The 23,834-nt window shown below is 42.7% G+C and overlaps 1 protein-coding gene across 1 annotated transcript in view; it reads left to right on the forward strand.

Moving 5' to 3' along the window:
* ltbp1 (latent transforming growth factor beta binding protein 1) overlaps positions 1-23,834 on the forward strand; it is a 229,538-nt gene that overhangs the window by 73,694 nt on the left and 132,010 nt on the right. The window contains exon 5 of the mRNA XM_039783518.1: positions 21,920-22,087. Coding sequence (XP_039639452.1) covers positions 21,920-22,087 — 168 coding nt within the window. The remainder of the gene's footprint in view (positions 1-21,919; positions 22,088-23,834) is intronic.

Genomic DNA, 23,834 nt, shown 5'->3' on the forward strand with positions numbered 1-23,834 from the left:
GTTCGATTTGTTTAAAGTCGTTTTTTGTTCTAAAAAGCCTTCTAAAATGTCAGTGACATCATACACATATACGGCCAGAGATACTGCTTTACGGCAAGCTCTGAGTCGCTTCCTTTTTTCTCTCGACGCATCGACAACACAGCTGACAGGTTAAGGTCTCCCTGTCAATACACATGCTAGAAAGAGGTTTGCTAATGTTTTAAAGACCACGCCGAAATATTTACTCTGACATTCAGGCTCCTCTTTGGATGCCGTCAAGCGGGATCTCCGATCGTAATCAGTCCTTCACTGACCAATCAGCATTCATTAGCAGAATGCTAGTGTGTTATGGGCAACAACGACCCAACCTGTAAGAAATCCAAAGGACATAAGTACTCGTTCATTCAACTTTCGACCTATAACCCATGTTGAACTTGCAAAAACTACAATCAAATCTGAGATTTCTCAACGACAATCAGGCGAAAGAGACACATTTAGCCGTATAGCTCCATAGAGTCCCATTCATTTTGCGCTGGTTCCACCCCCAGTGGAACTCTGGTGGAACTGCAACCAAATTCGGTACAATGGGGCAGAATAGGGAGTGGAACGGCTTTCCGTAGACCGGCTTTGGTAGCAGCCACGAGCATGCTGGAAAAAAAAAACTAAAGAAGAGTTCGACCAATCACACCGTCGGGTCCCTTCCTCTAATGTCAAGCAGGGATATCGGCTACTGATAGTAAAACGAAAGCATCAGATGCAAGTGTTATTCATTCCTCTCTCATTCCCATTTAGTTTGGTTGGTTTCCCCCATATATCTATGGGTTTCCCCAAGGGAGGACGGTGCTTGCAAAGGTAAACGGATTTGATGTAGAAAGGTGAAATTGTGAAATGAATTAATTTACGTAGCCTATCTGTCAACTTTGGAGAAATATTATTTATTTATATTATTATTAATAAAGCCTTGCATTTATAAAGTCTTGGATTTCGTTACAAAGGTCTTATATTGTTTTGCCTTTCCTAGGATTAAGTTCATACCGTAACAAAATTAAAATTAACTAGAACTGCAAGCAGTTATGAACGGGGTCCAAGCCTCCCCGGCACCAGTCCCCCCTGGCGCAGCTAAGCACACACTGAAGCGGAGCCCGCGAAAGGAGAACCCAAAGCATGATGGTGGCGAAGCAAAAGTCAGGAAATTTGACCAAGTGCGAGCTCCAAAGTCTGTAGTGAAATGCAATTGCAAATTTCCTCTTCATAGCGTAAAAGGCCAAAACACTCCTACCTCAATTAAAGCGCCCCCTAAAGGGCGATCATCACCAAATCTGGTGGAGAGCCGCAGAGTGGCATGTCGAAGAATAATCTCAAGTTTTGTGATGATAGCATTTACTGCAGCAGAGATATTTAATTGCAAATTATTCCCATTTAAATGCATTGACTTATTTGCCAAAAGGCCTCTACGTTCATTATAGCGCCCCCTAACGGCCGATTTTTACCGAATTTGGAAGGGGAGGCTTGGAGTGGGATGTCGAACAACAATACCGAGTTTTGCTCCGATACCTATTAATTTGGCCGAGATATGCTAACGTTCGTGTTTGTGGCTAGCTACAAAAATTAGTTTGCTTGTAAATTGCGAGAATGGTGTAAAACATTACAACACTTTAGGCAGTCCGTGTTGATGCGACCTGCCCGCCAAGTTTCGTACCAATATCTCGCACGGCCTAGGACAAGTTCGAAACGTTGGTTTTGCGCATGGTTTTACACTTTTTAGCGCAGATGGGCGAGGCCTATGTCATCAGACTCAGATGGATTCAAGGAACACGTGGATATAAGGGTAAAAACGCGTTTTACGTCATTATAGCGCCACCTAGTGGTGCATGTGTGTAATTTGTGGTAGACCCATTTTCCATCTACGCTGTAAATTTTAAATTGCTCACATTAGTGTAAGTGGTGAATCCAAACCTGGCTTCCATAGGCCACGCCCACTTTGACGAATCAGTACCCCACTGTAGGCGTGGCCTCAGGAGTGGGCCGAGATGGTACACTCAAAATTTCGTGAAAATCGGATGAGCCGTTCATGAGATATAAACCTTTTGTACTTGTAGCGCCCCCTAGTAGCCAATTTTTGTGAAACTGGTTGCAGAGCCTTAGAGGGTCATGCCAAACAAGATTCTAAAGATTCGCAATGATACCATTTATTTTGGCCGAGATATGGCAATGTTTGTGTCTTCGTAGCTAGCTACACAAATTTGGTTGTGCGTAATTCACAAAATTTTCATCCAACAAAAATTCTTTTGATAACTTTTTGTCAGGTCGGTCTGGAGAGGCTACATACCAAGTTTCATGCAGATCGGTTGCACGGTCTAGGAGGAGTACAAAAAAGCAGGTTTACGATAAATCGCGATTTTTCACGCATAAAAGTCTAGGCGGAAATGGCCGTGGCCTATACCACATGATTCAGCTGGATCCAGTGAACACGTAGATGTATGGTTTTTGAATATCGGGTGTACGGTGTGAGAGTAATAAGGCCAAACGCGTTTTTTTCTGCTATAGCGCCACCTAGTGGTGTAAGTGGCTGAATTTTCCCTGTAGGGATCTGGACCAGTCCTGAAAACGGCACCCCCCCACCATGTACGGTTTAGGCTGTAGAATGTGTTTTATCGGCGGAAGAATAATAATAAGAAACCTTAGGAAAGCAATAGGGTTCCACAGCCCTGCTGTGCGAACGGCGTAGCTTCGCTGCCGCCAATTCTTCCAGCCTCGGGCTTGGACCCCTAAAAACTGACCGGAGCCCGTCACTGGACGCACCGGAGGACCGAGACACAAAGTAAACACGCCTCTCTGACCGGTACCGGGAGGGTTAGCGGTTAAACTGAGCGGAGGATGTGCGGAATGTGTCGGTGTCTGTTGGACCTTGGCTGGCCGCTAGGCGCCTTTAGACAAAGCTCAAGCTAACAGGCTAACGGCTTATTAGCTAGCCAAACACTGAGCGGTAACATCTGCAAAGATTGGCTGTGTGAGCGAATTAATCTGCTCGGTGTGCGTCTTATAACAAACAGAGCGAGCAGCTGCCGGACTGTAACACCTATTGATCCGTGCAGGACTTCACTGTGAGCGGACTGTTTAGAGACAATGTGACCGGCAGGTAACGTCAAAGGTTATCTGCTACTCAGTGGCGGTTCTAGACAAATTTTACTAGGGGGGCCAAGGAGGGGCCAGTGTTTAACCAGGGGGGCACATTAAAAAATGGCAACAAATGATATTTAAAGATTATAAACTTTATTTTACTTTCAAATCATATAAACATTTATTTTGTACAAGAATGAGTTTGCAAGAGAGGTAGGGCCATAAAAAATGAAAAATGTCTACATGCATAACAATATGTAGAGTCCATCATGACAGAATACTCAAGCCATGGATGAAGATTAGACCAGTTTGGCCTGAAGCTCCGTCTTCTGTCCCCCATCAAAATGGTTGGGAATATATTCAAGTTGGGCTGTACTGGTACATCATTCTTGGACTTGCTGCTATCTGTAGAAAGATGTACAGTAAAGATAGGGCCCAACTACAACATTTATTTACATACAGTGGTATGCATGAGTTTAGACACCCATGCTAAAGTTGACTAAAAAGAGGAATAAAAAATTTTTTTTTTGGAAATTGATCTTAATGCCTCAATAAAAAAAAAAGAGGAAAAATCCAACCTTTAAGGACACCAATTTTATTTGTGAATGAATAATGACGTAAATAAAGAAATGTTCTTCCTTAAAATACAGGGGGCGTAAGTATACACACCCCTATGTTAAATTCCCATAGAGGCAGGCAGATTTTTATTTTTAAAGGCCAGTTATTTCATGGATCCAGGATACTATGCATCCTGATAAAGTTCCCTTGGCCTTTGGAATTAAAATACCCCACATCTTCACATACCCTTCACCATACCCCCACATCATCACATACCCTTCACCATAATCCCACATCATCACATACCCTTCACCATACCCCCACATCATCACATACCCTTCACCATACCTAGATATTGGCATGGTTTTATTAGCATTGATATATATTTAATTTCATTTAGCTATTAGGCTAAATAAAACCATGCCAATCTCTAGGTTCTAAAATTGGTGTCCTTGGATTTTTCCTCATTTTTTGAACTAAGGCATTAAGATCAATATCCAAAAGATGATTTTTGAATTCCTCTTTTTAGTCAACTTTAGCATGGGTTTCTAAACGTATGCATACCACTGTATGCATGTATATCTGCATGTATTTAAAAATGTAGGCCAAGTATTTACTTAAAAAAAGAAACCGAGCCACATTGACACAAAAAAAGAGTTTACAGCAGAAAGCAGCATTTTAAGGACACACAGTAGGCCTACAATGAAATTGTAATTGCACTGCTTTGCAAATAGTAAGAACCTTCTTCATCACAAACCTGATGGTGCAGTACTTGATCCACATGGATCCACTTGCTGTCCCCCTGGCTGTTCCTCTCTCTGTCCCTGTATGTTTTCTTCCTCCTCACCCTCTTCTTCATCCTCCTCACCCTCTGGAATTTCCCTCTCTGTGTCAGAGCCCTCTCTTTCATCACATGCCCTCTCTCCAACCTCCACCGACTCCTCTGGCTCTCCCTCTCCCTGCTCCTCAACACCTTGATTTGTTTCTCATTGCTGTTTTTCTCACTTTTTTTGTTTACTGGGGCAAAAAACGACGCTATATCCTTTCCTCGTTTCATGATAACTATTAGAAGAAGAAAAACGTAGGGGCAAGCATATTTCGTTGCCTAACCATCCCTCCCTACTTAACACGGGCATAAAACCTGTTGATTACTTTACTCAAATGTATTTGTTATTGAAATGCAACAGCCAAGACGGATGAAGTTACGTGGTTTACGTCACAACATTGTGTAGACCTAGCAAGGAGACTGACATTTGGATATTCGCTTCTGCTTCGATGAGTTTGCTTAAATATGATTAAGTTCTAAACATATCGAGACCAGACATTTACAAATTTGATTTCATTATCAGTGTGAGGAACAAAAGGAACATGGTTATGTGCAAGAACAACAAGTCACTTACGGGAAGAAATTGTTTTGCTTACCTTCGACTCTTGCAACAGGAGAAATCGTAGCTCCTCTCTCCAAGAGTATGTCTCATTCAACGAGCAGCACCACATGTGTGCGTGGAAGGCAGGCTACAGTGTTTGGGTGCGGCGCTCTAATTTACCCATGTAGAACGTTGCGTCGCACATTAGTTCCGCTTTTGGCGCTCGCGTGTAAAATCATAATAAAGCAATAATCTTTTTATTTGGTTAGCACGGGGGGGTGGCCAGGGACATTTCTAGGGAGGCACGGGCCTCCCTAGGCCTCCGTGTAGAACCGCCACTGCTGCTGCTGTAGCAGAGCTGCAAGGAAACGCTGAACTTAGCTGTGTGTTTTCAGTGTTAAGCACTGCTGTAGGTATTCATGCACGACTGTTGGTGGTGATTTCCAGAGGTGGAAGACTTACTCAGATCATGTATCGCAGTAAAAGTAGAAAAAATAGTGTTGTAGAGTTACAAACGACTTGTCAGTTACAAGTCCTGCATTCAACATTTTCCCTAGGTAATAGTACAAAAGTATTATCAAAATATACTTAAAATACCAAAAGTAAAAGTGCTCATTATGCAGTGTAATATATTTTATTTTATTGGATTATATTATGATCCAATTAATTGTATTAAATATGACCGATAATTTAAATAAAATGTTTAATTAAAGTAGCCTACTTGAACATAATTATTTTCTAGGGTTTAAAATGTATACAGATTTGACATTTAATGGCACATTTATTCCGCGTGCGTGCTGCCGTGTTCATGAACAAGAAGTTCGACAATAAATCAGTAAGTTGCTACTCAAAAAAGTTTTTCAAGGTTGGCAGGTCTGAAATTAGATTAAACTTTTTTGTCATTGGAGAGACCAGATATTGAGAAGAAGAAATGCAGTTTAGTATCTAGCCAGAAGTGCAAACAGCAGTAAGGTGCAGGGTAATGTAGAGAATATTATACAAAATAAATATGGAATAAATAAAATTTAAACTGTGTAATAAACACTAAGGGGTGTGAATACACTACATATGTATGTATGTATATATATATATATATATATATATATATATATATATATATATATATATATACACACACACATACATACATACATACCTACATACATACATACATACAGTATGAGCATAGTAGGCAGTGCATGTATAAGTATTAACCTTTAGAATTAGGGAAGACCTACACTCAATCAGGCAAGTTAGTCTCATCCTCACGTTAAGCCCAGTTCAGAGCAAAGATTGGCGATGAGACGAGTAGAAACAAGCAGCTACTTGCAATGAGCCGGTCTGCAAAGACTTGAAAGCCGCCAGTTCACACCAATGTGACAAGACAAGACGGTGTATAATCACCATAACAACCACTCTTTGTACTTCCGTTCTAACTTCCGACTTTCAGGATTTTTTGTAGCTGGAAATATTTATTTCATCTAAATATGAATGGGGATAATGTTAGTGATAGTGTGATGCTTGCAACAGTTGCATTTCTAGTGATGAATCAGCGAAAACAACGGTTTATTTCTCTGATTCACGGCTTTGTTAAGCCACTGGGCGCTCCCTCTCTTCAGTCACTCTCTATCTCGTTTGACCATATAATGTTACCGTGCTTTCGGGCAATCGTTGAGTCTCCGTCTAAAACTCTGCCATTTCGACCAGCTTTGTGCAACATAGAAATAAAATGGACTATGGATATTTTTATTTCTATAGTTTATAGCTGACTTTATAAGCTGAGTTCTTTATTGGCTGTTGAAAGAGATGACGTCCCTTACGTTCTAAAACCAGCCTTTGGAGACTCAACCAGCTGAGTCTCAGGCGACGCCATTAGCTGGCTTGAGACGAGCTGAGACAGGCCGGTGCAACTTTTCCTTGCAACGTTCTGAAACGGTTTTGTCTCGTTGTGAACTGGGCTTTAAATGCGAGACGTAGGGACAAGGCAACGGGGATTAGTGTTAACGGCTGAGTTAGCTGTTTAGCAGCAGTAGTTTCTTTTTGAACGAGTCAGGTTAGCTTAGCCACTCGTAACAATTGGGGGCTATCGCCCGGCATGTTAGCTCTCTGTTGAAATCAGTTGGCAGTTTAAGATATTCCATCCACAATGTGTATGTTTGTGTGGGTTATTCAGGTTTGAGGTAAGTCAGGTGTTGTTCTGTTTTGTGGCACGTGTTTTGACCGGGGCATGGCATGTTAATTAGGCATGTTAAGGTTAGTGGTTTGTAGCCTTAAAGCAACACCACAGATTATTTTTTTACCTTAAAATAATGTTTCCAAAATCGTTTCAGTGGTTCATCAACTCATAACAGGGTGAACGGCACTTCTGCATTCGCTTTGCGGCCCTCTACCAGCTATAACTGCACTATGCAAGTTTGTCAGATCGGGTAGCGGATCTGTAGTTTGAATGAGAATGGTGATGGACAATTACACTTACAACCTGTAGGGGGACCGAAGAGGAAAAGTGCTTTGGTGTTGCTTTAAGGCAAGGCAGCTTTATGTGTATAGCACATTTCAGCAACAGGGCAATTCGAAGTGCTTTACATAAAACATAAAAAAAATTAAAACGAAAGAAAAGAAATGAACAATTATTTAAAGAAAGGCAGCATCAAAAAGATAGGTCTTCAGCCTCGATTTAAAAGAACTAAGCGTTGCTGCGGACCTGCAGTTTTCTGAGAGTTAGTTCCAGATATGTGGAGCATAAAAACTAAATGCTGCTTCCCCCTTTTTAGTTCTGACTCCAGGGACAGAAAGCAGAGCTGTCCCAGACCACTTGAGAGGTCTAGTGGGTTCATAATGTAGCAGCAGGTCAGAAATGTATTTTGGCCCTAAACCATTTAGTGCTTTATAAACCAACAGAAGTATTTTTAAATCAATTCTTTGAGGGACAGGTATTTCAAAATACTCTTCATCGACTCTATAACATAAAAAGGGGACAAAAAGGTTGTATTTTTTGTAATTAACCTTTTGGTTAAGTATATGTCCCTCAGCTGTGATGCCACCCCGTTGTCTCCCGATGTGGATGGGGGCTTTTATTTTGGAGACGAGGAGGACTTCCGGAACGTTTTGGAAGCGGGTCGCAGGCAGAGCACCCTGGACCATCTGCCGGACCGGGAGCTGGCTGCAGGACGACTCAATCACCATGAACAGTTTTTAATGTTCTATCAGACTATAACTACTTGAGAGTCTGCTCTTGAGACTTTGCTCTAAGTTTTGGGACAATTAGGGCAGGATTCACGATTTGGGACAACTGCTTTGTTTTCGGGACTGTCCCGAATTTTTTCGGGTACGTCTGGTCACCCTAAGTGTAAAGACTTCAGAAATGGAGTGATGTGATCCACTTTCTTGGTCTTATTGAGGACTGGAGCAGCAGCGTTCTGAATTGTCTGATTTTTTAGGGAGACCTGTAAAGACACCAGGAAGTTTTTAATACACAAAGCCTGGGCTTGTCCTGGAAAGTGTCATGAGTGCCACTAGGCGTGGAGCCTGGACATGGCACATATCAATTTAAGCTTGGGCAGGTGGACGCCTGGGGCGAATGATGGGAGAAGGAAGGGGGGTATATTTGGTTCCAGCATTAACCAGCTCCTTTATCTGGTCAATTCAATTCAATTCAATTCAATTTTATTTATAGTATCAAATCATAACACGAGTTATCTCGAGACACTTTACAAATAGAGTAGGTCTAGACCACACTCTATAATTTACAAAGCCCCAACAATTCCAACAATTACAGTAATTCCCTCAAGAGCAAGCAGTGCGACAGTGGCGAGGAAAAACTCCCTCTTGGGAAGAAACCTCGGACAGACCCAGGCTCTTGGTAGGCGGTGTCTGACGGTGCCGGTTGGGATATGATGAACAGTGGCGATAATAGTCACATTAATAATGGAACAGTGACTTCAAATGGTAGTCGTAGTAGTTCATGTCATATCAGGGCGCTGCAGGGCGTTACAGGATGTAGCGTGGCCCAGCAGAGCATGGATGGACGTAGTAGGAAGCAGCAGGGTTTAGCAGGACGCAGCATGACATTGCAGGGCACCACAGAGCTCAGCAGGGAGTGCAGCAGGACCACGGCGACAGCTGCAACCAGGATCTTGGTGCCAACGTTCTCCAAGAAAATACGCTGGGTGAAAAAACATAAGGACTCCGGGGAGTAAACTCCCCAGAAGCTAGGATTAGTAACAAGCATTTCTGGGACGGGATGCACACAAATGGTAATAGAAAGGGAGAGGAGAGAGCAGCTCAGTGTGTCAAAGGAAGGAAGTCCCCCGGCAGTCTAAAACTATAATAGCGTAACTAGGAGAGACAGGTCATAAGGAGAGGTAGCCTGTTCAGGCTTGGAACTCTCCCCTGCCGGATCGGGCTGTGCTGGCCTGCCTCCCTCTACTTTTGTTATATATTATTAATCTAACAATTATGAAGAGAAGCAGGTGGGCCAGATAGGTGGACACTACAATTCCTCACTCCCTAACTATAAGCTTTATCAAATAGGAGAGTTTTAAGTTCATTCTTGAATGTGGTGACAGTTTCTGCCCCCCGAACCCAGATTGGGAGCTGGTTCCATAGGAGAGGAGCCTGATAACTAAAGGCTCTGGCTCCCATTCTACTTTTAGAGACTCTAGGTAACACGGCTTTGTAGGTCAGGAGAAGAATTTTAAATTCAATCCTGGATTTTACAGCATTTTAGCTAATAGCTAATACAGGAGAAATATGATCTCTTTTCTTAGTTCTTGTGAGAACACGCGCTGCAGCATTCTGGATCAGCTGGAGAGTCTTAAGGGACTTATTTGAGCAACCTGACAGTAGGGAATTACAGTAGTCCAGCCTGGAAGTAACGAATGCATGGACTAGTTTTTCAGCATCGTTTTGAGACAGGATATTCCTAATTTTGGCAATGTTACGAAGATGAAAGAAGGCTGTTCTTGAGGTTTGTTTTAGATGGGCGTTAAAGGATATATCCTGATCAAAAATAACTCCTAAGTTTCTGACAGTAGTGCTGGAGGCCAGGGCAATACCATCCAGAGTAGCTATGTCTTTAGATAATGAGGTTCGGAGGTATTTAGGGCCCAGCACAATAAATTCAGTTTTTGTTAGAGTTTAACATCAGAAAATTGTAGTTCATCCATGATTTTATATCTTTAATGCACGCTTGAAGTTTAGCTAGCTGACTGGTTTCGTCTGGTTTGATTGACAAGTATAATTGGGTGTGATCCGCATAACAGTGAAAGTTAATTGAGTGTTTCCTAATAATATTACCAAGAGGAAGCATATATAAGGAGAATAGAATAGGTCCAAGCACTGAGCCTTGTGGAACGCCATGGCTAACTTTAGTGTACTTGGAGGATTTATCATTAACATTAACAAATTGAGATCGATCAGAGAAATAGGACTTAAACTGATGACATTTTAGTCTAGGTTTAGTCGACGAAAATTGATGACATTTAGTCTAGCTTTAGTCAATGAAAATTGTATTTTAGTCTCTTTTTAGTAATGCAATTCTATTTAATCCAGTCAATATAGTATACGTATCTAGTAGTATAGACAAAACCAAAATGTTGGCCAAGAACCCACCACAACCTCCTGAGTTGGCATTAGCTTTCTAAAACAGAAAGTAACGTTACGTTAATGTCTTGACTTACCTCAATTTCATTATGGAATGGCTTGAGATGTTTCTCAAGGTTCGTGGTGTTTTTTCCTGTGATTTTGTGGCCACATTTCTTCCCATCTTTTTCCACAACACATTACTTTTTCTTTTCCACTTCGATGTAATGAAATTTTTTTTCCAAATGTCATTTATTCTTTTTCTCCCAAAGACGAACTCCAGCTGGCCGGCCATGGTCCCAGCTTTCTCTGTGTCAGACTTAATTTAGTTTGTTGTCAGTTACGCTCGTCTCACTCTCTAACTCACCGCTGCATCTTCTAAATTAAATAATGCCGCGACAGGGCTTGAGGAAGTAGTGTTGCCTGCATCTGCGCAGTGCGACCCAAGTGTGACCTGATGCAGCCCCAGAAGACACAGGGGACAGAAATACTGCAAAATAATAATAATAATAATAATAATAATAATAATAACGCGACTAAATGAGACGAAATAACATAACATTTTGTCTTGTCTCGTTTTGGTCAATGAAAATGAAGAGACGTTTTAGCATAGTTTTTATTTTGTAAACCGCATTTAGTCTCGTTTTTATTCGTCAACAATATTGCATTATACATTTAATTATGGTCATCATCCCATGACCAGCATTTACGTTGCGTCTCGTCTCGTTTTCGTCACGTGATAAAGGTTTGTTGACGACAATATTTAGTCATAATTTTCGTTGATGAAAACAACACAAGTAGGTTAGAGGTGAACAGCTTTACTCCTGGCTTGTTAAGGAAAAGTCTATTTGCCTTAATAAGATGTCTGCGGTCCCAGAAAAACTTGAAAATGTCAATAAAATGCAGTGAATGGACGGTACATACAGTTGAAGGCCATGTATTCATTGCCAACAGTCTGCTGAATCTCTTAACTCCTCTTCTAAAAGCAAAAGGCTAAAGCAAAGGCTTCCACCTGCTCACTGGATCCAATGCCTACAGCCCTGGTCAAAGCATGTCCACCTTTCCTGTGTCCCATCATGGTGGATGTCATCACCTGCTCTCTGGAATCTGGCGTAGTACCCACCTACTTTAAAACTGCCTCAGTTACCCCTATCCTCAAGAAGCCAGGTTCGGATCCGGAGGATGCAAACAACAACCCAAGTCCATCAGCGTTTGTCCAACCATGAGGTCTATGAACCCTTTCAGTCAGTATTCAGAACGTATCATAGTACAAAGACCACCCTCATCAAAATCACATATGATCTACTCACCAGTGCTGACTCTGGACACATCAGCATAGTCATTCTCCTTGACCTCTCCGCAGCCTTTGACACAATCTCCCATACCATTTTCTTCAACAGGCTATCCCATCACCTTGGTCTCACTGGCACAGCTCTCTCCTGGTTTCTTGGTCTTACTTCTCACACATGAAGCAATTTGTCACCATTAGCAACTCCTTCTCCGACCCAGCTCCGGTCAACCGAGGCGTGCACCAAGGCTCTGTGCTTGGACCCATCCTTTTCACCATCTACATGCTCCCCCTTGGTCAGATTATCCGGCAACATGGTCTCAGTTTCCACTCCTATGCCGATGATACACAGCTCTACATCAGCACCAAACCATCCACTTAGCTTCCCCCCTCTCACTGGTCAACTGTCTGCATGACATCAAAGCCTAGATGTCAACCAACCTATTCAAACTGAACAGCAATAAAACAGACCTCTTGGTTGTGGCCCCCATCATGATGATGATGTTGACGGGTGCGCCATCTGCCCATCCTCTGAGATCCGCAACCTTTGTGTAATCCTGGACTCCACCCTCTTTCCATACTCACATCAAATCTATTACCAAATCTGCCTTTTTCATCTTAAAAACATCTCCAGACTCCAAACAAATCCTCCTTCTCACCTACAAATCCCTCCATGCCCTGGCCCCCAGTACCTCTCCGACCTCCTCCATCCATACACCCCACCCTGAAACCTGCGGTCCTCAGACGCTGGCTTGCTCTCCATTCCCCACACCAGACTCTGTACCTTCGGAGACAGAACCTTTAGTGTCACAGCCCCATCCGTCTGGAACACCCTCCCTGCAGGTACATCCCTGGACATTTAAAAAAAACTCTTATTTTTAGGGCCTGAGCGCTGACAGCGGCGAAGGCCCTATTGAAACTGAAGGAATTATTAGGGCCCAAGCACCGACAGCGGCGAAGGCCCTATTGAAACTGAAGGAATTATTATTTAGGGCCCGAGCGCTGACAGCGGTGAAGGCCCTATTGAAACTGAAGGAATTATTAGGGCCCGAGCGCCGACAGCGGCGAAGGCCCTATTGAAACTGAAGGAATTATTGTTTCTTTCTTTCTTTTTCCCGTCAAATGAATCGCCTTTTTGAGGGGCTTAACATATTCTAAAACTCACCAAATTTGGCGGTCGCATCAAGTCTGGTGAAAATGTACGTATTTTAAGGGTTTCGGGAATAGGCGCACGAAAATGGCTCGCTAGCGCCCCCTAGAAAGTTAAGAAAATTGAGCCCCTGCAGTGCGTTTAACTGTAAGTCCGCCATTTTGAATTGAAAGTTCGAAATTAGTGCGATTTTGGCCATTTCCACATGTCGTACTTTAACGAACTCCTCCTAGAGATTTCATCCGATCAACTTCAACCTCGGTCTGTGCCATCTTAAGATGTTAAAGATGAAAAGTTGTTTAAAGAAAAACTTTTTGTCATAGGGCGTGGCCGTGGCGGGGCGGCCATTTTGTGCGTTTCGCTGCCGAAACAGGAAGTGGGTGTAACTCGAGTGTACGCTGTCCAACTGGCTCAAAACTTTTCAGGATTCATAAGAGTCCAACCCTGAGGACAAATAAAGGCCGATATTTACTTAAAGTCATAGCGCCCACTAATGGCAACAGGAAGTAGGGCTAAAAGTCAAGGGGCTTTAACCAACTCCTCCTACAGATTTCATCCGATGGACTTCAAACTTGGTCTGTATCATCTCAACACCTTAAAGATGAAAAGTTATTAAAAGAAAAACTTTCTGTCAGACGGTGTGGGAGTGGCGTGGCGGCCATTTTGTGTGTTTAGCGATGAACAAAGAAGTTGTTGTAACTTGAGTGTACGTTGTCGTATCTGCCAGAAATTTCTCACGATTGACAAGGGTCCAGGCTTGAGGACACCTACAGGCCAAAATTGACTTGTGGTCATAGCGCCCCCTGATGGCAACATGAAAATTGCCTTATATGACAAACATCATCCAATTTATATGAAACTTCTAATGTGTGGTCTACATGTGATGCTAAGCCGCCCCCTATACTTTAACCACGCCCACTTTTCAACCGTTTAAGGTATACCCTTGTGTGAGGCATCATTGAACTCAGCAGAGAGTTCATTCTTCATTGGTGATGGTTTGACCTGCCCCCTAAGCTTTAGCCACGGCCTTTTCTAACTAATGACCCGTTTGATGTAGACCCTTGTGTGAGGTATCACTGAACTCAGCAGAGAGTTCATTCTTCATTGGTGATGGATTGGCCCGCCCCCTATGTTTAAGCCACGCCCCCTTTAATAAATGGTGACCCGTTTAAGGTAGAGTCTTATGTGAGGTATCAATAAACTCAGCAGAGACTTCTTTTTGTATTGGTAAAAGTTTGGCCCGCCCCCTATACTTTGGTCACGCCCCCTTTCACAGCTACCGTATGACGTAGAGTCTTATGTGAGGTATTGTTGAACTCCGCAGGCAGTTCCCTTTTCATTGTTGACTTGCGGTGTCTGAGTGCCGTGCAAATGCACGGTTGCAAGGAGCAGCATCTGCCGGTAACCCCGACGCGCGCAGTGGCGCGAGGGCCCGTCCATCGCTGATCGCAGCTTTAATTATTATTATTATTATTATTATTATTATTATTCTGACTGGTGGTAGAGGGCCACTGATAAACACCTCAGCATTTAGCGAGCTATGTTCAGCAGATCAATGAAGTCCAGTTTCAGCACTTAAGACTGTTGCTTTATAACATCATTTAGACTTAAACTTCTCTTTATTGATCCTTTTGGGTTGACTCCCGCAAGGAAATCAGATTTCCAGCAGCAGATTTCAGCAGCTTACAAAACACTTAGAAAATAAAGAGGTATAAAAAAAATACAGTACAGGAAATACAGTATATTTGACCCTATATGCAGTATTTTCTTTACAGTTGGGTGTGCTGCCTCGATATGCAGGATTCTTGATTTTGAATTACTCTCAGTCCTTAAAGGTCCAATATGTAATATTTGTACTGTAATAAATCCAAAAATGACACCAATGCCTCATCAGATATTAAGGAAACATGTTAAACTGAAATACTATCTTTTCTGACAACAATGGTAATGTCAGTATTTTTTCTTTTTGAAATTTACATTCCGTGACGGAATTTATGTTTATGTTTTGATCTGTGTGTTGTTATCAACTGCCCAGTTTGACAGCCAGGCCGGGTTGCCAGATATACCTGTAAAAACGTAAATCCAGCGCGCTACAGCTGTAACGGTAGTACAGCCATGAAAGCAGCACACAAACAAACAGGATCAACGGAGATAGATTCTACCCGACCTAAAAAAAAGAAAACAGCATGTTTCTAACAGTTGCGTGACCAGAGACATAACAACCCCCTGCTAAATATTGGAGATGTATTTGAAAGATGGAGACAGCTTAGATCCCAAAAGGACGCAGAATTGGCTTATTTCCTCCTGAACAGGTAAGCATAGCTTCAGGCTAATTTATCACAGCCACTAGGGACGGGTATTTTATGTCATTTCAACATTTGTGTACTCACATTGAATTATATAGCTAGAGTACCCGAGTTGGTTACTCGCAAAAACAATTGAGACACAGCCAGTAAAGTGATCCCGACTGGTCCTGGCTAACGCCGCCATGCTAACCCTGCTAACTGCTAACGTTACCGGAGGACCAGGCAAGCAGCCCATGGCTGTTTACCACGTGTAGTTAAGAGGCTGGAGCCGACAACGGTGAGTTATTTTAAGCCACGAGAGGGGGGCTGTAAATTGGGAAGAGAGGACTTTGAGTTTGCAGTGTGTTTAGCGATTGTTGCCGTAATTCTAAGCCAATGAAGTGTGTTCCGTCAGCAAGGTAGCTAGTGGTATTTTTAGCGTTTCGTATTGTAATTCTAAGCTGAGGAAGTGTGCCTGACTGGCGTGTGGAGAGGACGGTGATGTTGTTGTGTTTTTAGCGGTTCATACTGTAATTTTAACCCGAAAAAGTGTGTCTGTCAGTTGGTTACAGAGCTCCGCGTGAGCACGGGCTTTTATGACTGTCAATATAGCCAGCATCTAACGTTAGCTACTCTGCTGTGCTGTGGAGTAATGTCTGGCAATGTGAGACTAGCATCTAACGTTAGCTACTCTGCTGTGCTGTGGAGTAATGTCTGGCTATGTGAGACTAGCATCTAACATTAGCTACTCTGCTGTGCTGTGGACTAATGTCTGGCTATGTGAGACTAGCATCTAACGTTAGCTACTCTGCTATACTGTGAAGTAATGTCTGGCTATGTGAGACTAGCATCTAACGTTAGCTACTCTGCTGTGCTGTGGAGTAATGTCTGGCTATGTGAGAAAAGCGTCTAGCAACATTGTTGTGAATGCTGTGGTCTCAGCCTGGCAACCCCCGTGAACTTCGAGTCTGGGCAGGAGGGGGCGGGGGAAACGACTCTCCAGTATTTTGAATTGGTAGTGCAGTAACTATTTTAACCGCTAGCTGCCAGTATTACATACAATATTACATATTGCACCTTTAACCTGCTGTGTGATGATGAGATGTAATCCATGTCAACAGATGGAGATCCAGGGCCCTGCAGCAGTGGAGCAAATCTCTTATCCAGTAGCACACTCGGTTGTTGGGGAGGTTTTTTGTTGCTAATTCTCCCTTTTACAGCTGTCCACGGCTGTGTCCTACTAAGTACAGGGGTTGAAGAGGCACTCTGCCTGGATGATAATGCAGGCCAGCTGGTCATATCACAGATCTTGGGGTGCTGTGCCCTGCCCGTTACTTGTTCTCCCATTTCCCAGAAAATGATTTACTCTTAGGCTTTGCACCAGAAGAGTTCCAGGGAGGACTGCCACTTGTTTATTACCCGGAACACAGGCCTCCTGTTTCTTTGCAGTCTTGTTGATGTTAAGTAGCCATGTGTTACCATGTTTTTGTCCATTGTTTTGGGTCCATGGTAAAGTAATATCATTCCCACATGGTCCATTCATTTCCACATTTACTTCTAACTGGTATATTTAGTTTCCAGAACTGCAATCTTCTGTAGAAGTTTGCTGTAGTTATCCCAAAGAAGGGATGCATCTTGCTACTAATAAGCTTTAGCTAAGTACCACTTTTCCAGTCACTGTAGGACAGGCTTGTGTTATTGGTAGGCCACGCTCACGCAGTACTGAGGGGGTCATAAAAATGTTGAGATATGGCAATAGCCTAATATGTCTACAAAAAATGTATAGTCTAGTGATTTATATGTGTCAAGGAGCTGCTGCTCATAGTTTCTCACAGAGGAAAAGTAAGATTATCAGCAGAAAAAAGCAAGCTGAGGCTGGAGCAAGCAGCAAAGCGTCTGCACTGTAATAAAGCAGAAAGCAGGAACCTAATGCAGGAGGCGTAGCATTGTAAGTTGGCGGGAGTGCAGCCTACTGCTTAGACTTGTGAAATCGTGAGTCGGCCTGTGTTTGGCCAGCATTGATGTTAGACTTTGGCTGTTATGTGTTTGGGTTTTGCTGATTAGCTTGTGGGCATTAAAAGTAGTGTGTGGCATCCTGGGTTTTGGATGTATTACTTTACTTGTGCGTTAGCGTCCAGGGTAGGACGGCTAATTTTGTGGAGCATCCAAGGTTTGGATTGTTATTTGTGCTTTTCAGCTAAACAAATTGTTGTTGCCAGTTGGGTAACATTTGGTCCACATAGTCTATACATTGTGGTATTTCTGCTAAAAGTAGAACATGGCAGACTTTGAGCCAGAGGAGTTTCTGGAAATTGTACTGACCCTTGCATGTTTGGTTAGGCTGCATAGACAGAAAATATTGAAATTGATTGAGTATTTGGAGTTCAGTGTCTCAGAGGAGGCTAGGAAGCCCAAACTCATATCGATAGGTCTTTTAAATCAAGGCTGAATACTTTTTGATGCTGCCTTTCTTTGAATAATTGTTCATTTCTTATACTGCACTGTAACTTGTATTCTTGTATTTTATACCCATTCTATTTTGCTGTTTTATATTATCTTTAACACATGTTTTTAATTGTTTTTAACTTCTCTTTAATGAGTTATGTAAAGCACATTGAACTTCCTTGTTGCTTAAATGTACTAGAGAAATAAAGCTGCCTTGCCTCCTCCGACGGTCTCGGAGGCTATGTTCGTTCCTGGTGTGTGGCCGTGTTCACTGGGAGCTCTGTTAACAACTAGCAGGCAGAGTGCTATTTATTTATTTATTAGGAAGCTAGGGAGGGACTTGTCGCATCATGGATATTGATTGGTGTTCACAGTAGCCAATAGTGCTGAATGTGTGTTACACCCACCCGACCTGTTAGCGGTTTATCTGACTCTGCCCGGACTATGCTAGTTCTCTAGACTTTGCCAGTTTATGTTGTCTTGCTTAATGTTAAGTTGCCATAACAGACATCTAAAACAATGTCAATGTTGCACCATATGACACTTAAGGTTAACAGTCATAAAGATAATGTGTTACCCACATCTTTCCTGTTAGAAGGCTGAACTGCAGCCAAATTACTCTACTGTATATAAAATCCATGCAAAGACATTTTGCCACTAAATCAAGCAAGGGAGAGGAACTTCTTGCGAACAGAGAACCCTAAAGAGAACATATGCATTGATTTTCTACAAACATTGCAAGTACTCTTAAAATGTGATCTTAGTCAAGCCTCACTTCAGTGTCTGTACTGCACACACTTTAGGTCTTAAGCCTCTTCACTTTTATTCCCTTACATAATTAATTTCGATCCATTGGAACACATCAGAAAGAAAAGAAATGACCCCCTCCTAACTTCAGAATGTATTCTTCATTCCTCTCTGCAACAATGACTATGTTTACATGAACATAATATTCCGGTTTTTGCCTTTATTCCGAAAAAGACGATATTCCGACTAAACTGTTTCCATGGCTGATGAAAGTGAATATTCCAATAATATTCCCATTTACATGTAGCCATGCAAAAATACGTTTACCAGCGGTGGAGGACTTATTGGACTGTGTAAACACAGCGTTCCTCTTTCATTCCTTCAACCAGCTTCTTGAAAAGGTCTGCCTAGCGATGTTTGCTCATATCCAAAAATTTGCTGATATCCAAGTCTTTGATCATGTTTAAAAGTAGCTGTTTCTCCTTCTCATCGGGTCTGCAGCCCTGCAAAAACTGTTGGCTTGTGTACAGCAACATAGCAACGCACAGAGCTGACCATAAAGTTTATACGTTCGGTCTCATTGGATTTTCTCTTGATCAATATACGTCTTATGTGATAAACGCTGATGGAAACGTTATTTGCCGAATAAAAAATGTATTGCGATTAAGTTTTATTTTATGGTTAAACAGACGCACCTGTACGGGTCAGGAGTGCGCCCAGTGTGCACTGCCGGGAGTGCCGACGCAAATTTCATTCATCATGCAACGATCGTCTACTACAGCCTGTAGTAATACAATTGATAGCCAGCCCTTTCAATTGACAAAATCCATGCAGCCTTCAGCAGGGGTTCTAGTCGGGACGTGAGTCCCGTCTATTGTGCCATACACCTGTGGCACAAGGTGCGCTCTATAGTTACGCAGCAAGATGCCTCATCCACTCCAGGTAGGTATATACCTTCTCATCATCCTCGTTCGTATGGCATTGCACACGCCGTAAACACACGGTGGTCTTACTGACCCAAAAGTTGAGTGGAGGCAGTGTGATGGTGTGCGGTGGCATCTCCCTCACTGGAAAAACAAGGCTTGTCATGATTGGAGGCAATCTCAATGCAGAAAGATATAGAGATGAGATTCTGCAACCAGTGGCAATTCCATATCACAGTCTGGGACCGAACTCTATCCTCCAAGATGACAACGCTCGCCCCCACAGGGCGGGATTTATCAGAGACTACCTCCAGAATGTGGGAGTGGAGAGGATGGAATAGCCTGCCAGCAGTCCTGATCTCAACCCCATTGAACACTTGTGGGATCAGCTTGGGCGTGCTGTTCATGCCAGAGTGACCAACACAACCACGTTGGCTGACTTGCGACAAATGCTGGTTGAAGAATGGGATGCCATCCCACAGCAGTGTGTGACCAGGCTGGTGACCAACATGAGGAGGAGATGCCAGGCTGTTGTGGCTGTGTAATGTTCTTCCACAAGCTACTGAGGCTCCTGTACAAAAAATTGTTCAATTGCCAATATGTCTTGTTTCTTCAAACTTCAATCATCCTATCCACCAAACACCAAACAAGTCATTGGCAGAATAAGATGTTTTTCATTGGCAGAGAAGATTTGGCAAATTTTTCATGGGCGCAATCCTCATTACCCCATAACCTTTATTACTCAGCGCTGCTGCTCATCCCACAAATGCATGTTCCTTACAACTGGGGCACTATTTGAAAGGGACGGTATAAGATGTATTGCCAAAAAGCATTGTTACCACAGAGAAATAATCTACCAAACACAAATGTCCTTACTTTTTGTGCTAAATTTATGTAGGTAGACTGCACAATCTATTTTGTCTAGCAAAACTTCGTTCACAAATGTTTGCTTGAATGTTGTGTGATTCAGTGCGAAAATGAATGGAAACACCTTAAAATGTCTCAAGTTGATTCAATATACCAATTTGAGCGCAAAACAGCATGTGACATCATTACACACAGGTTTTTATTCACTTCAAAGCCGTTGGATGGAAACACACTTTTACCGGCTTTATCCACATGAGTGTTTTTTTTACCGAACTTCAGATAATTGGATTGACAAGTGGATGGAATCTTTGCTAGTGTCTGTATGGCTCTGTAATGTAGTGAGAACCCTCACGCTGCCCTACCAGACTTACCTTACCTTGCCTTTTCCTTCCTCTTTCTTTTTTGGAATAATCTTCCCATTAAAGAGAATTGGGCAAACCATGATTAGACGTCAAATCTTGGACATTCAGATATATTCTGGCAGCATTTCTATATCCACTTTTCCCTTGGCATTTGGTGGTAACCACTTCATCATATTAGGTCCCTCATCAATAGTTACTTTTTTCACCTATTAGCGACTGTTACCCAGTGGTTTTTCCTGCCTCTCAGGTTTAGAACACATTCCTCTGGCTGCTTGGCCTTCCTCCATGCGTCTGCACTCTCTGGTGTGAACAGCTGTCAGCCACAGACAAAGCACTGAGCTGGAGACAGAGGTTTGGAGCTGACACAGGGATGCCAAGAACAACCACACCGGGAAGAGATATTAAAAGTAAATCAAGTTGAAAGAATTGGAGGAAAAAGCTAAATGTACCTGAAGAGATGTATGTAAGATATTGGTGTACAGTATGTAGAAAGATTCAGTGTGTCAGGTACTTTGAGATGGGATCCAGTATCTCTGTCAGAGTGAGTGCTCTCCACCCATCTCTTCCTGTCAGTGTGTACTGAGGGCTGGATAGATGAGGGTGGGGACAGGCAGGCGCCTAGATAAGCCTTTACACCTACAGTACTTCTAAAGGCTACTGTCACTTCTCCTGATCTCACTGCAAAGGACTTTTGGAGCTCTTTTTCTTTATTTGAGGTACTACCGTTCCTGAGCATAGTTTGCTAAACCTCGACAGTAAAAACTAGAAATATAGAATGAGGAGAAAACCAGACAGCAAGGAAAGCAGGCACAAAAGAGGAAGGTGGCATGCCTGCTGTTTGTCTGTTTTGGAATAAGGCTTAGTATGTTCATGTGCCAATATCCACCTCTCAGAGACTTCTAATGAAGAACTGGAAGACGTCCCAGAGTTTTGTTTGCTGACTTCTCTCTCTCCCAGATTTCTTTTTCTTTATTCCTGCTCACGTTTCAGAGGCGCCACTGGATCTAGGAGCAGTGGAAGAGGAGGAGAAACAGAGAGGGTTGCAGGGAGGAGAAACATCACGTTTTAAAATTTTTTTAAATTACATACTACATCTTTTGTTTTTGTTTTGACTGGAGCCTTAGCAGTTGATTGTGATGAGCTTGAACTTGAAAGTGATTTAACATTTTTCAATGGATCAAACAATAACCAAAGTTGGTCTTCTCTCCCTCCCCCTCCTCGTGGTTTCTGCCATGTTTTCGGTGGCAGTGGGCAACCATACAGGACGGATCAAGGTGGTGTTCACACCAACCATCTGCAAGGTAACCTGCATGGGGGGCAGATGTCACAACAACTGTGAGCTGGGAAACACCACCACCATCATCAGTGAGAACGGCCGCGCTACTGACACCCTGACAGCCCCCAACTTCAGAGTAGGTTAGTGATCTCACACACACACACACACACACACACACACACAGTATTCTGCGATATATTGCGCAATTTATTACCTGTTTTCCAACTTAAAATTTTTCCCAATTTCAAATTAAGTGTGTCTGTTTCATCTAAAAAGACACATTTCTCTGTTTGTTCATGTCACTTCAATTTGTCTTGCTGCAAAACACATACAGTATAATAGATTGATACTTGGAGTCTGTGTATTGATACAGTATTGCCATGGAAAATATCGCGATACTATGCTGTATCGATTTCTTCCCCCACCCCTAGTCTTTGCAGAGTAACTATTTGTTTGCTGCTATATTAATGTTCTGAATGTGTTCTGAGTATTGTTTTGGTTTCTGCTCTCATGGACCATGTTTGTAGCTGCAGCTGGTACACTTCCTGCCCAGCACCAAGCAGCAGATAGACACAGTTAGTGACTACCTGATGAACAGAGCACTTTCTCCTTCTTCCAGTGTTGCTTTTACTATCCACGATCCAGACCCATCTCTGGGTATATATATTTATATACTGTGTGTGTGTGTGTGTGTGTGTGTGTATGTATATATATATATATATATATATATATATCTATAAATTGCAGGAACGTCTGTCTGTCTGTGTGGGTGTTAAGCGCATATCTCTCGAACCGTTAGTCCGATGGATTTCAATCTTGACAGGTGTCTTGTTATGGGCACGAGTAAGTGCACTGCCAAGTTTGACATTGTTTGGATAAGAAATGCAAAATATATTGTCGGTAAAAGAAGCACATATTGGCTTTTGCCGCTCTAGCCGTTGGCCACTCCCCCTCTGCTCACTGAGTGAGAAGTGAGCAGGACCAGAGACAGAGAGAGAGAGAGCAGCGGAGCTTTGGCAGCTAAAATATGACATACACCTCAGACCCACAAAAATGTGCAAAGTAGCACTACTTTGGACTGTCTTTGACTTTGAATAAACAAACAACAATTCCCGAATTTAAGGACATTTCAGAATCCCACACATGCAAAGCACAACCAGACAACAAGTGCAGACAGAGCGTGATGTCACTTATAGGCAGGCTATCTATCTTATAAAGCGAGACGTATCTGTAGGTGTGTCCGTGTTTGGGGGGAAGGTAACCTGCACATCAGCGCCTCTGACTCTTTTCCTGCTATTGTATTAAATTGCTGTGAGCTGGCAGAACATAACGTAGCCTAATCTCGGAGATTATTCCTTCAGAGCGCTGCGTAATGCAAGAAAATCTCAGAGCTGAACCGGGCAGATAGCCTACATCAGATTTCATCAGACTCACTCTGGGTCGGGTTAATTAAGTCACCAAAATACCGCCTGCAAATCAAATCCCCTACTTTACCGTTAACCGTCAAGCCACTAAACCTGTATGGAAATGAACACCTCTGCTGAAATGTTAAATTCGTTAACGATCCGACACGAGACAACTCTCTCTCTCTCTCTCTCTCTCTCTCTCTCTCTCTCTCTCTCTCTCTCGCGCACACACAAACACACACACACACACACACACACACACACACCGTCACAGTCCGGTTCTGGTGGTTGATGAACGCAGATATGTGCTGTTTAGCTCTCATAACGGGCAGGGTGGGTAGCGCACTGCCATGAGTCCATGACGCTAATGTCTGATTACTCCACATTTTAATTGTGATATTTTGTGATTACATTCTGATTCTGCAATGTTCTCTGTCAGGTAAATATAGAAGCACAATGTCTTCCTCCATAGGCACCGATT

This window comes from Perca fluviatilis, chromosome 19, assembly GCF_010015445.1.
Source record: "Perca fluviatilis chromosome 19, GENO_Pfluv_1.0, whole genome shotgun sequence".
Classification (NCBI taxonomy): domain Eukaryota; kingdom Metazoa; phylum Chordata; class Actinopteri; order Perciformes; family Percidae; genus Perca; species Perca fluviatilis.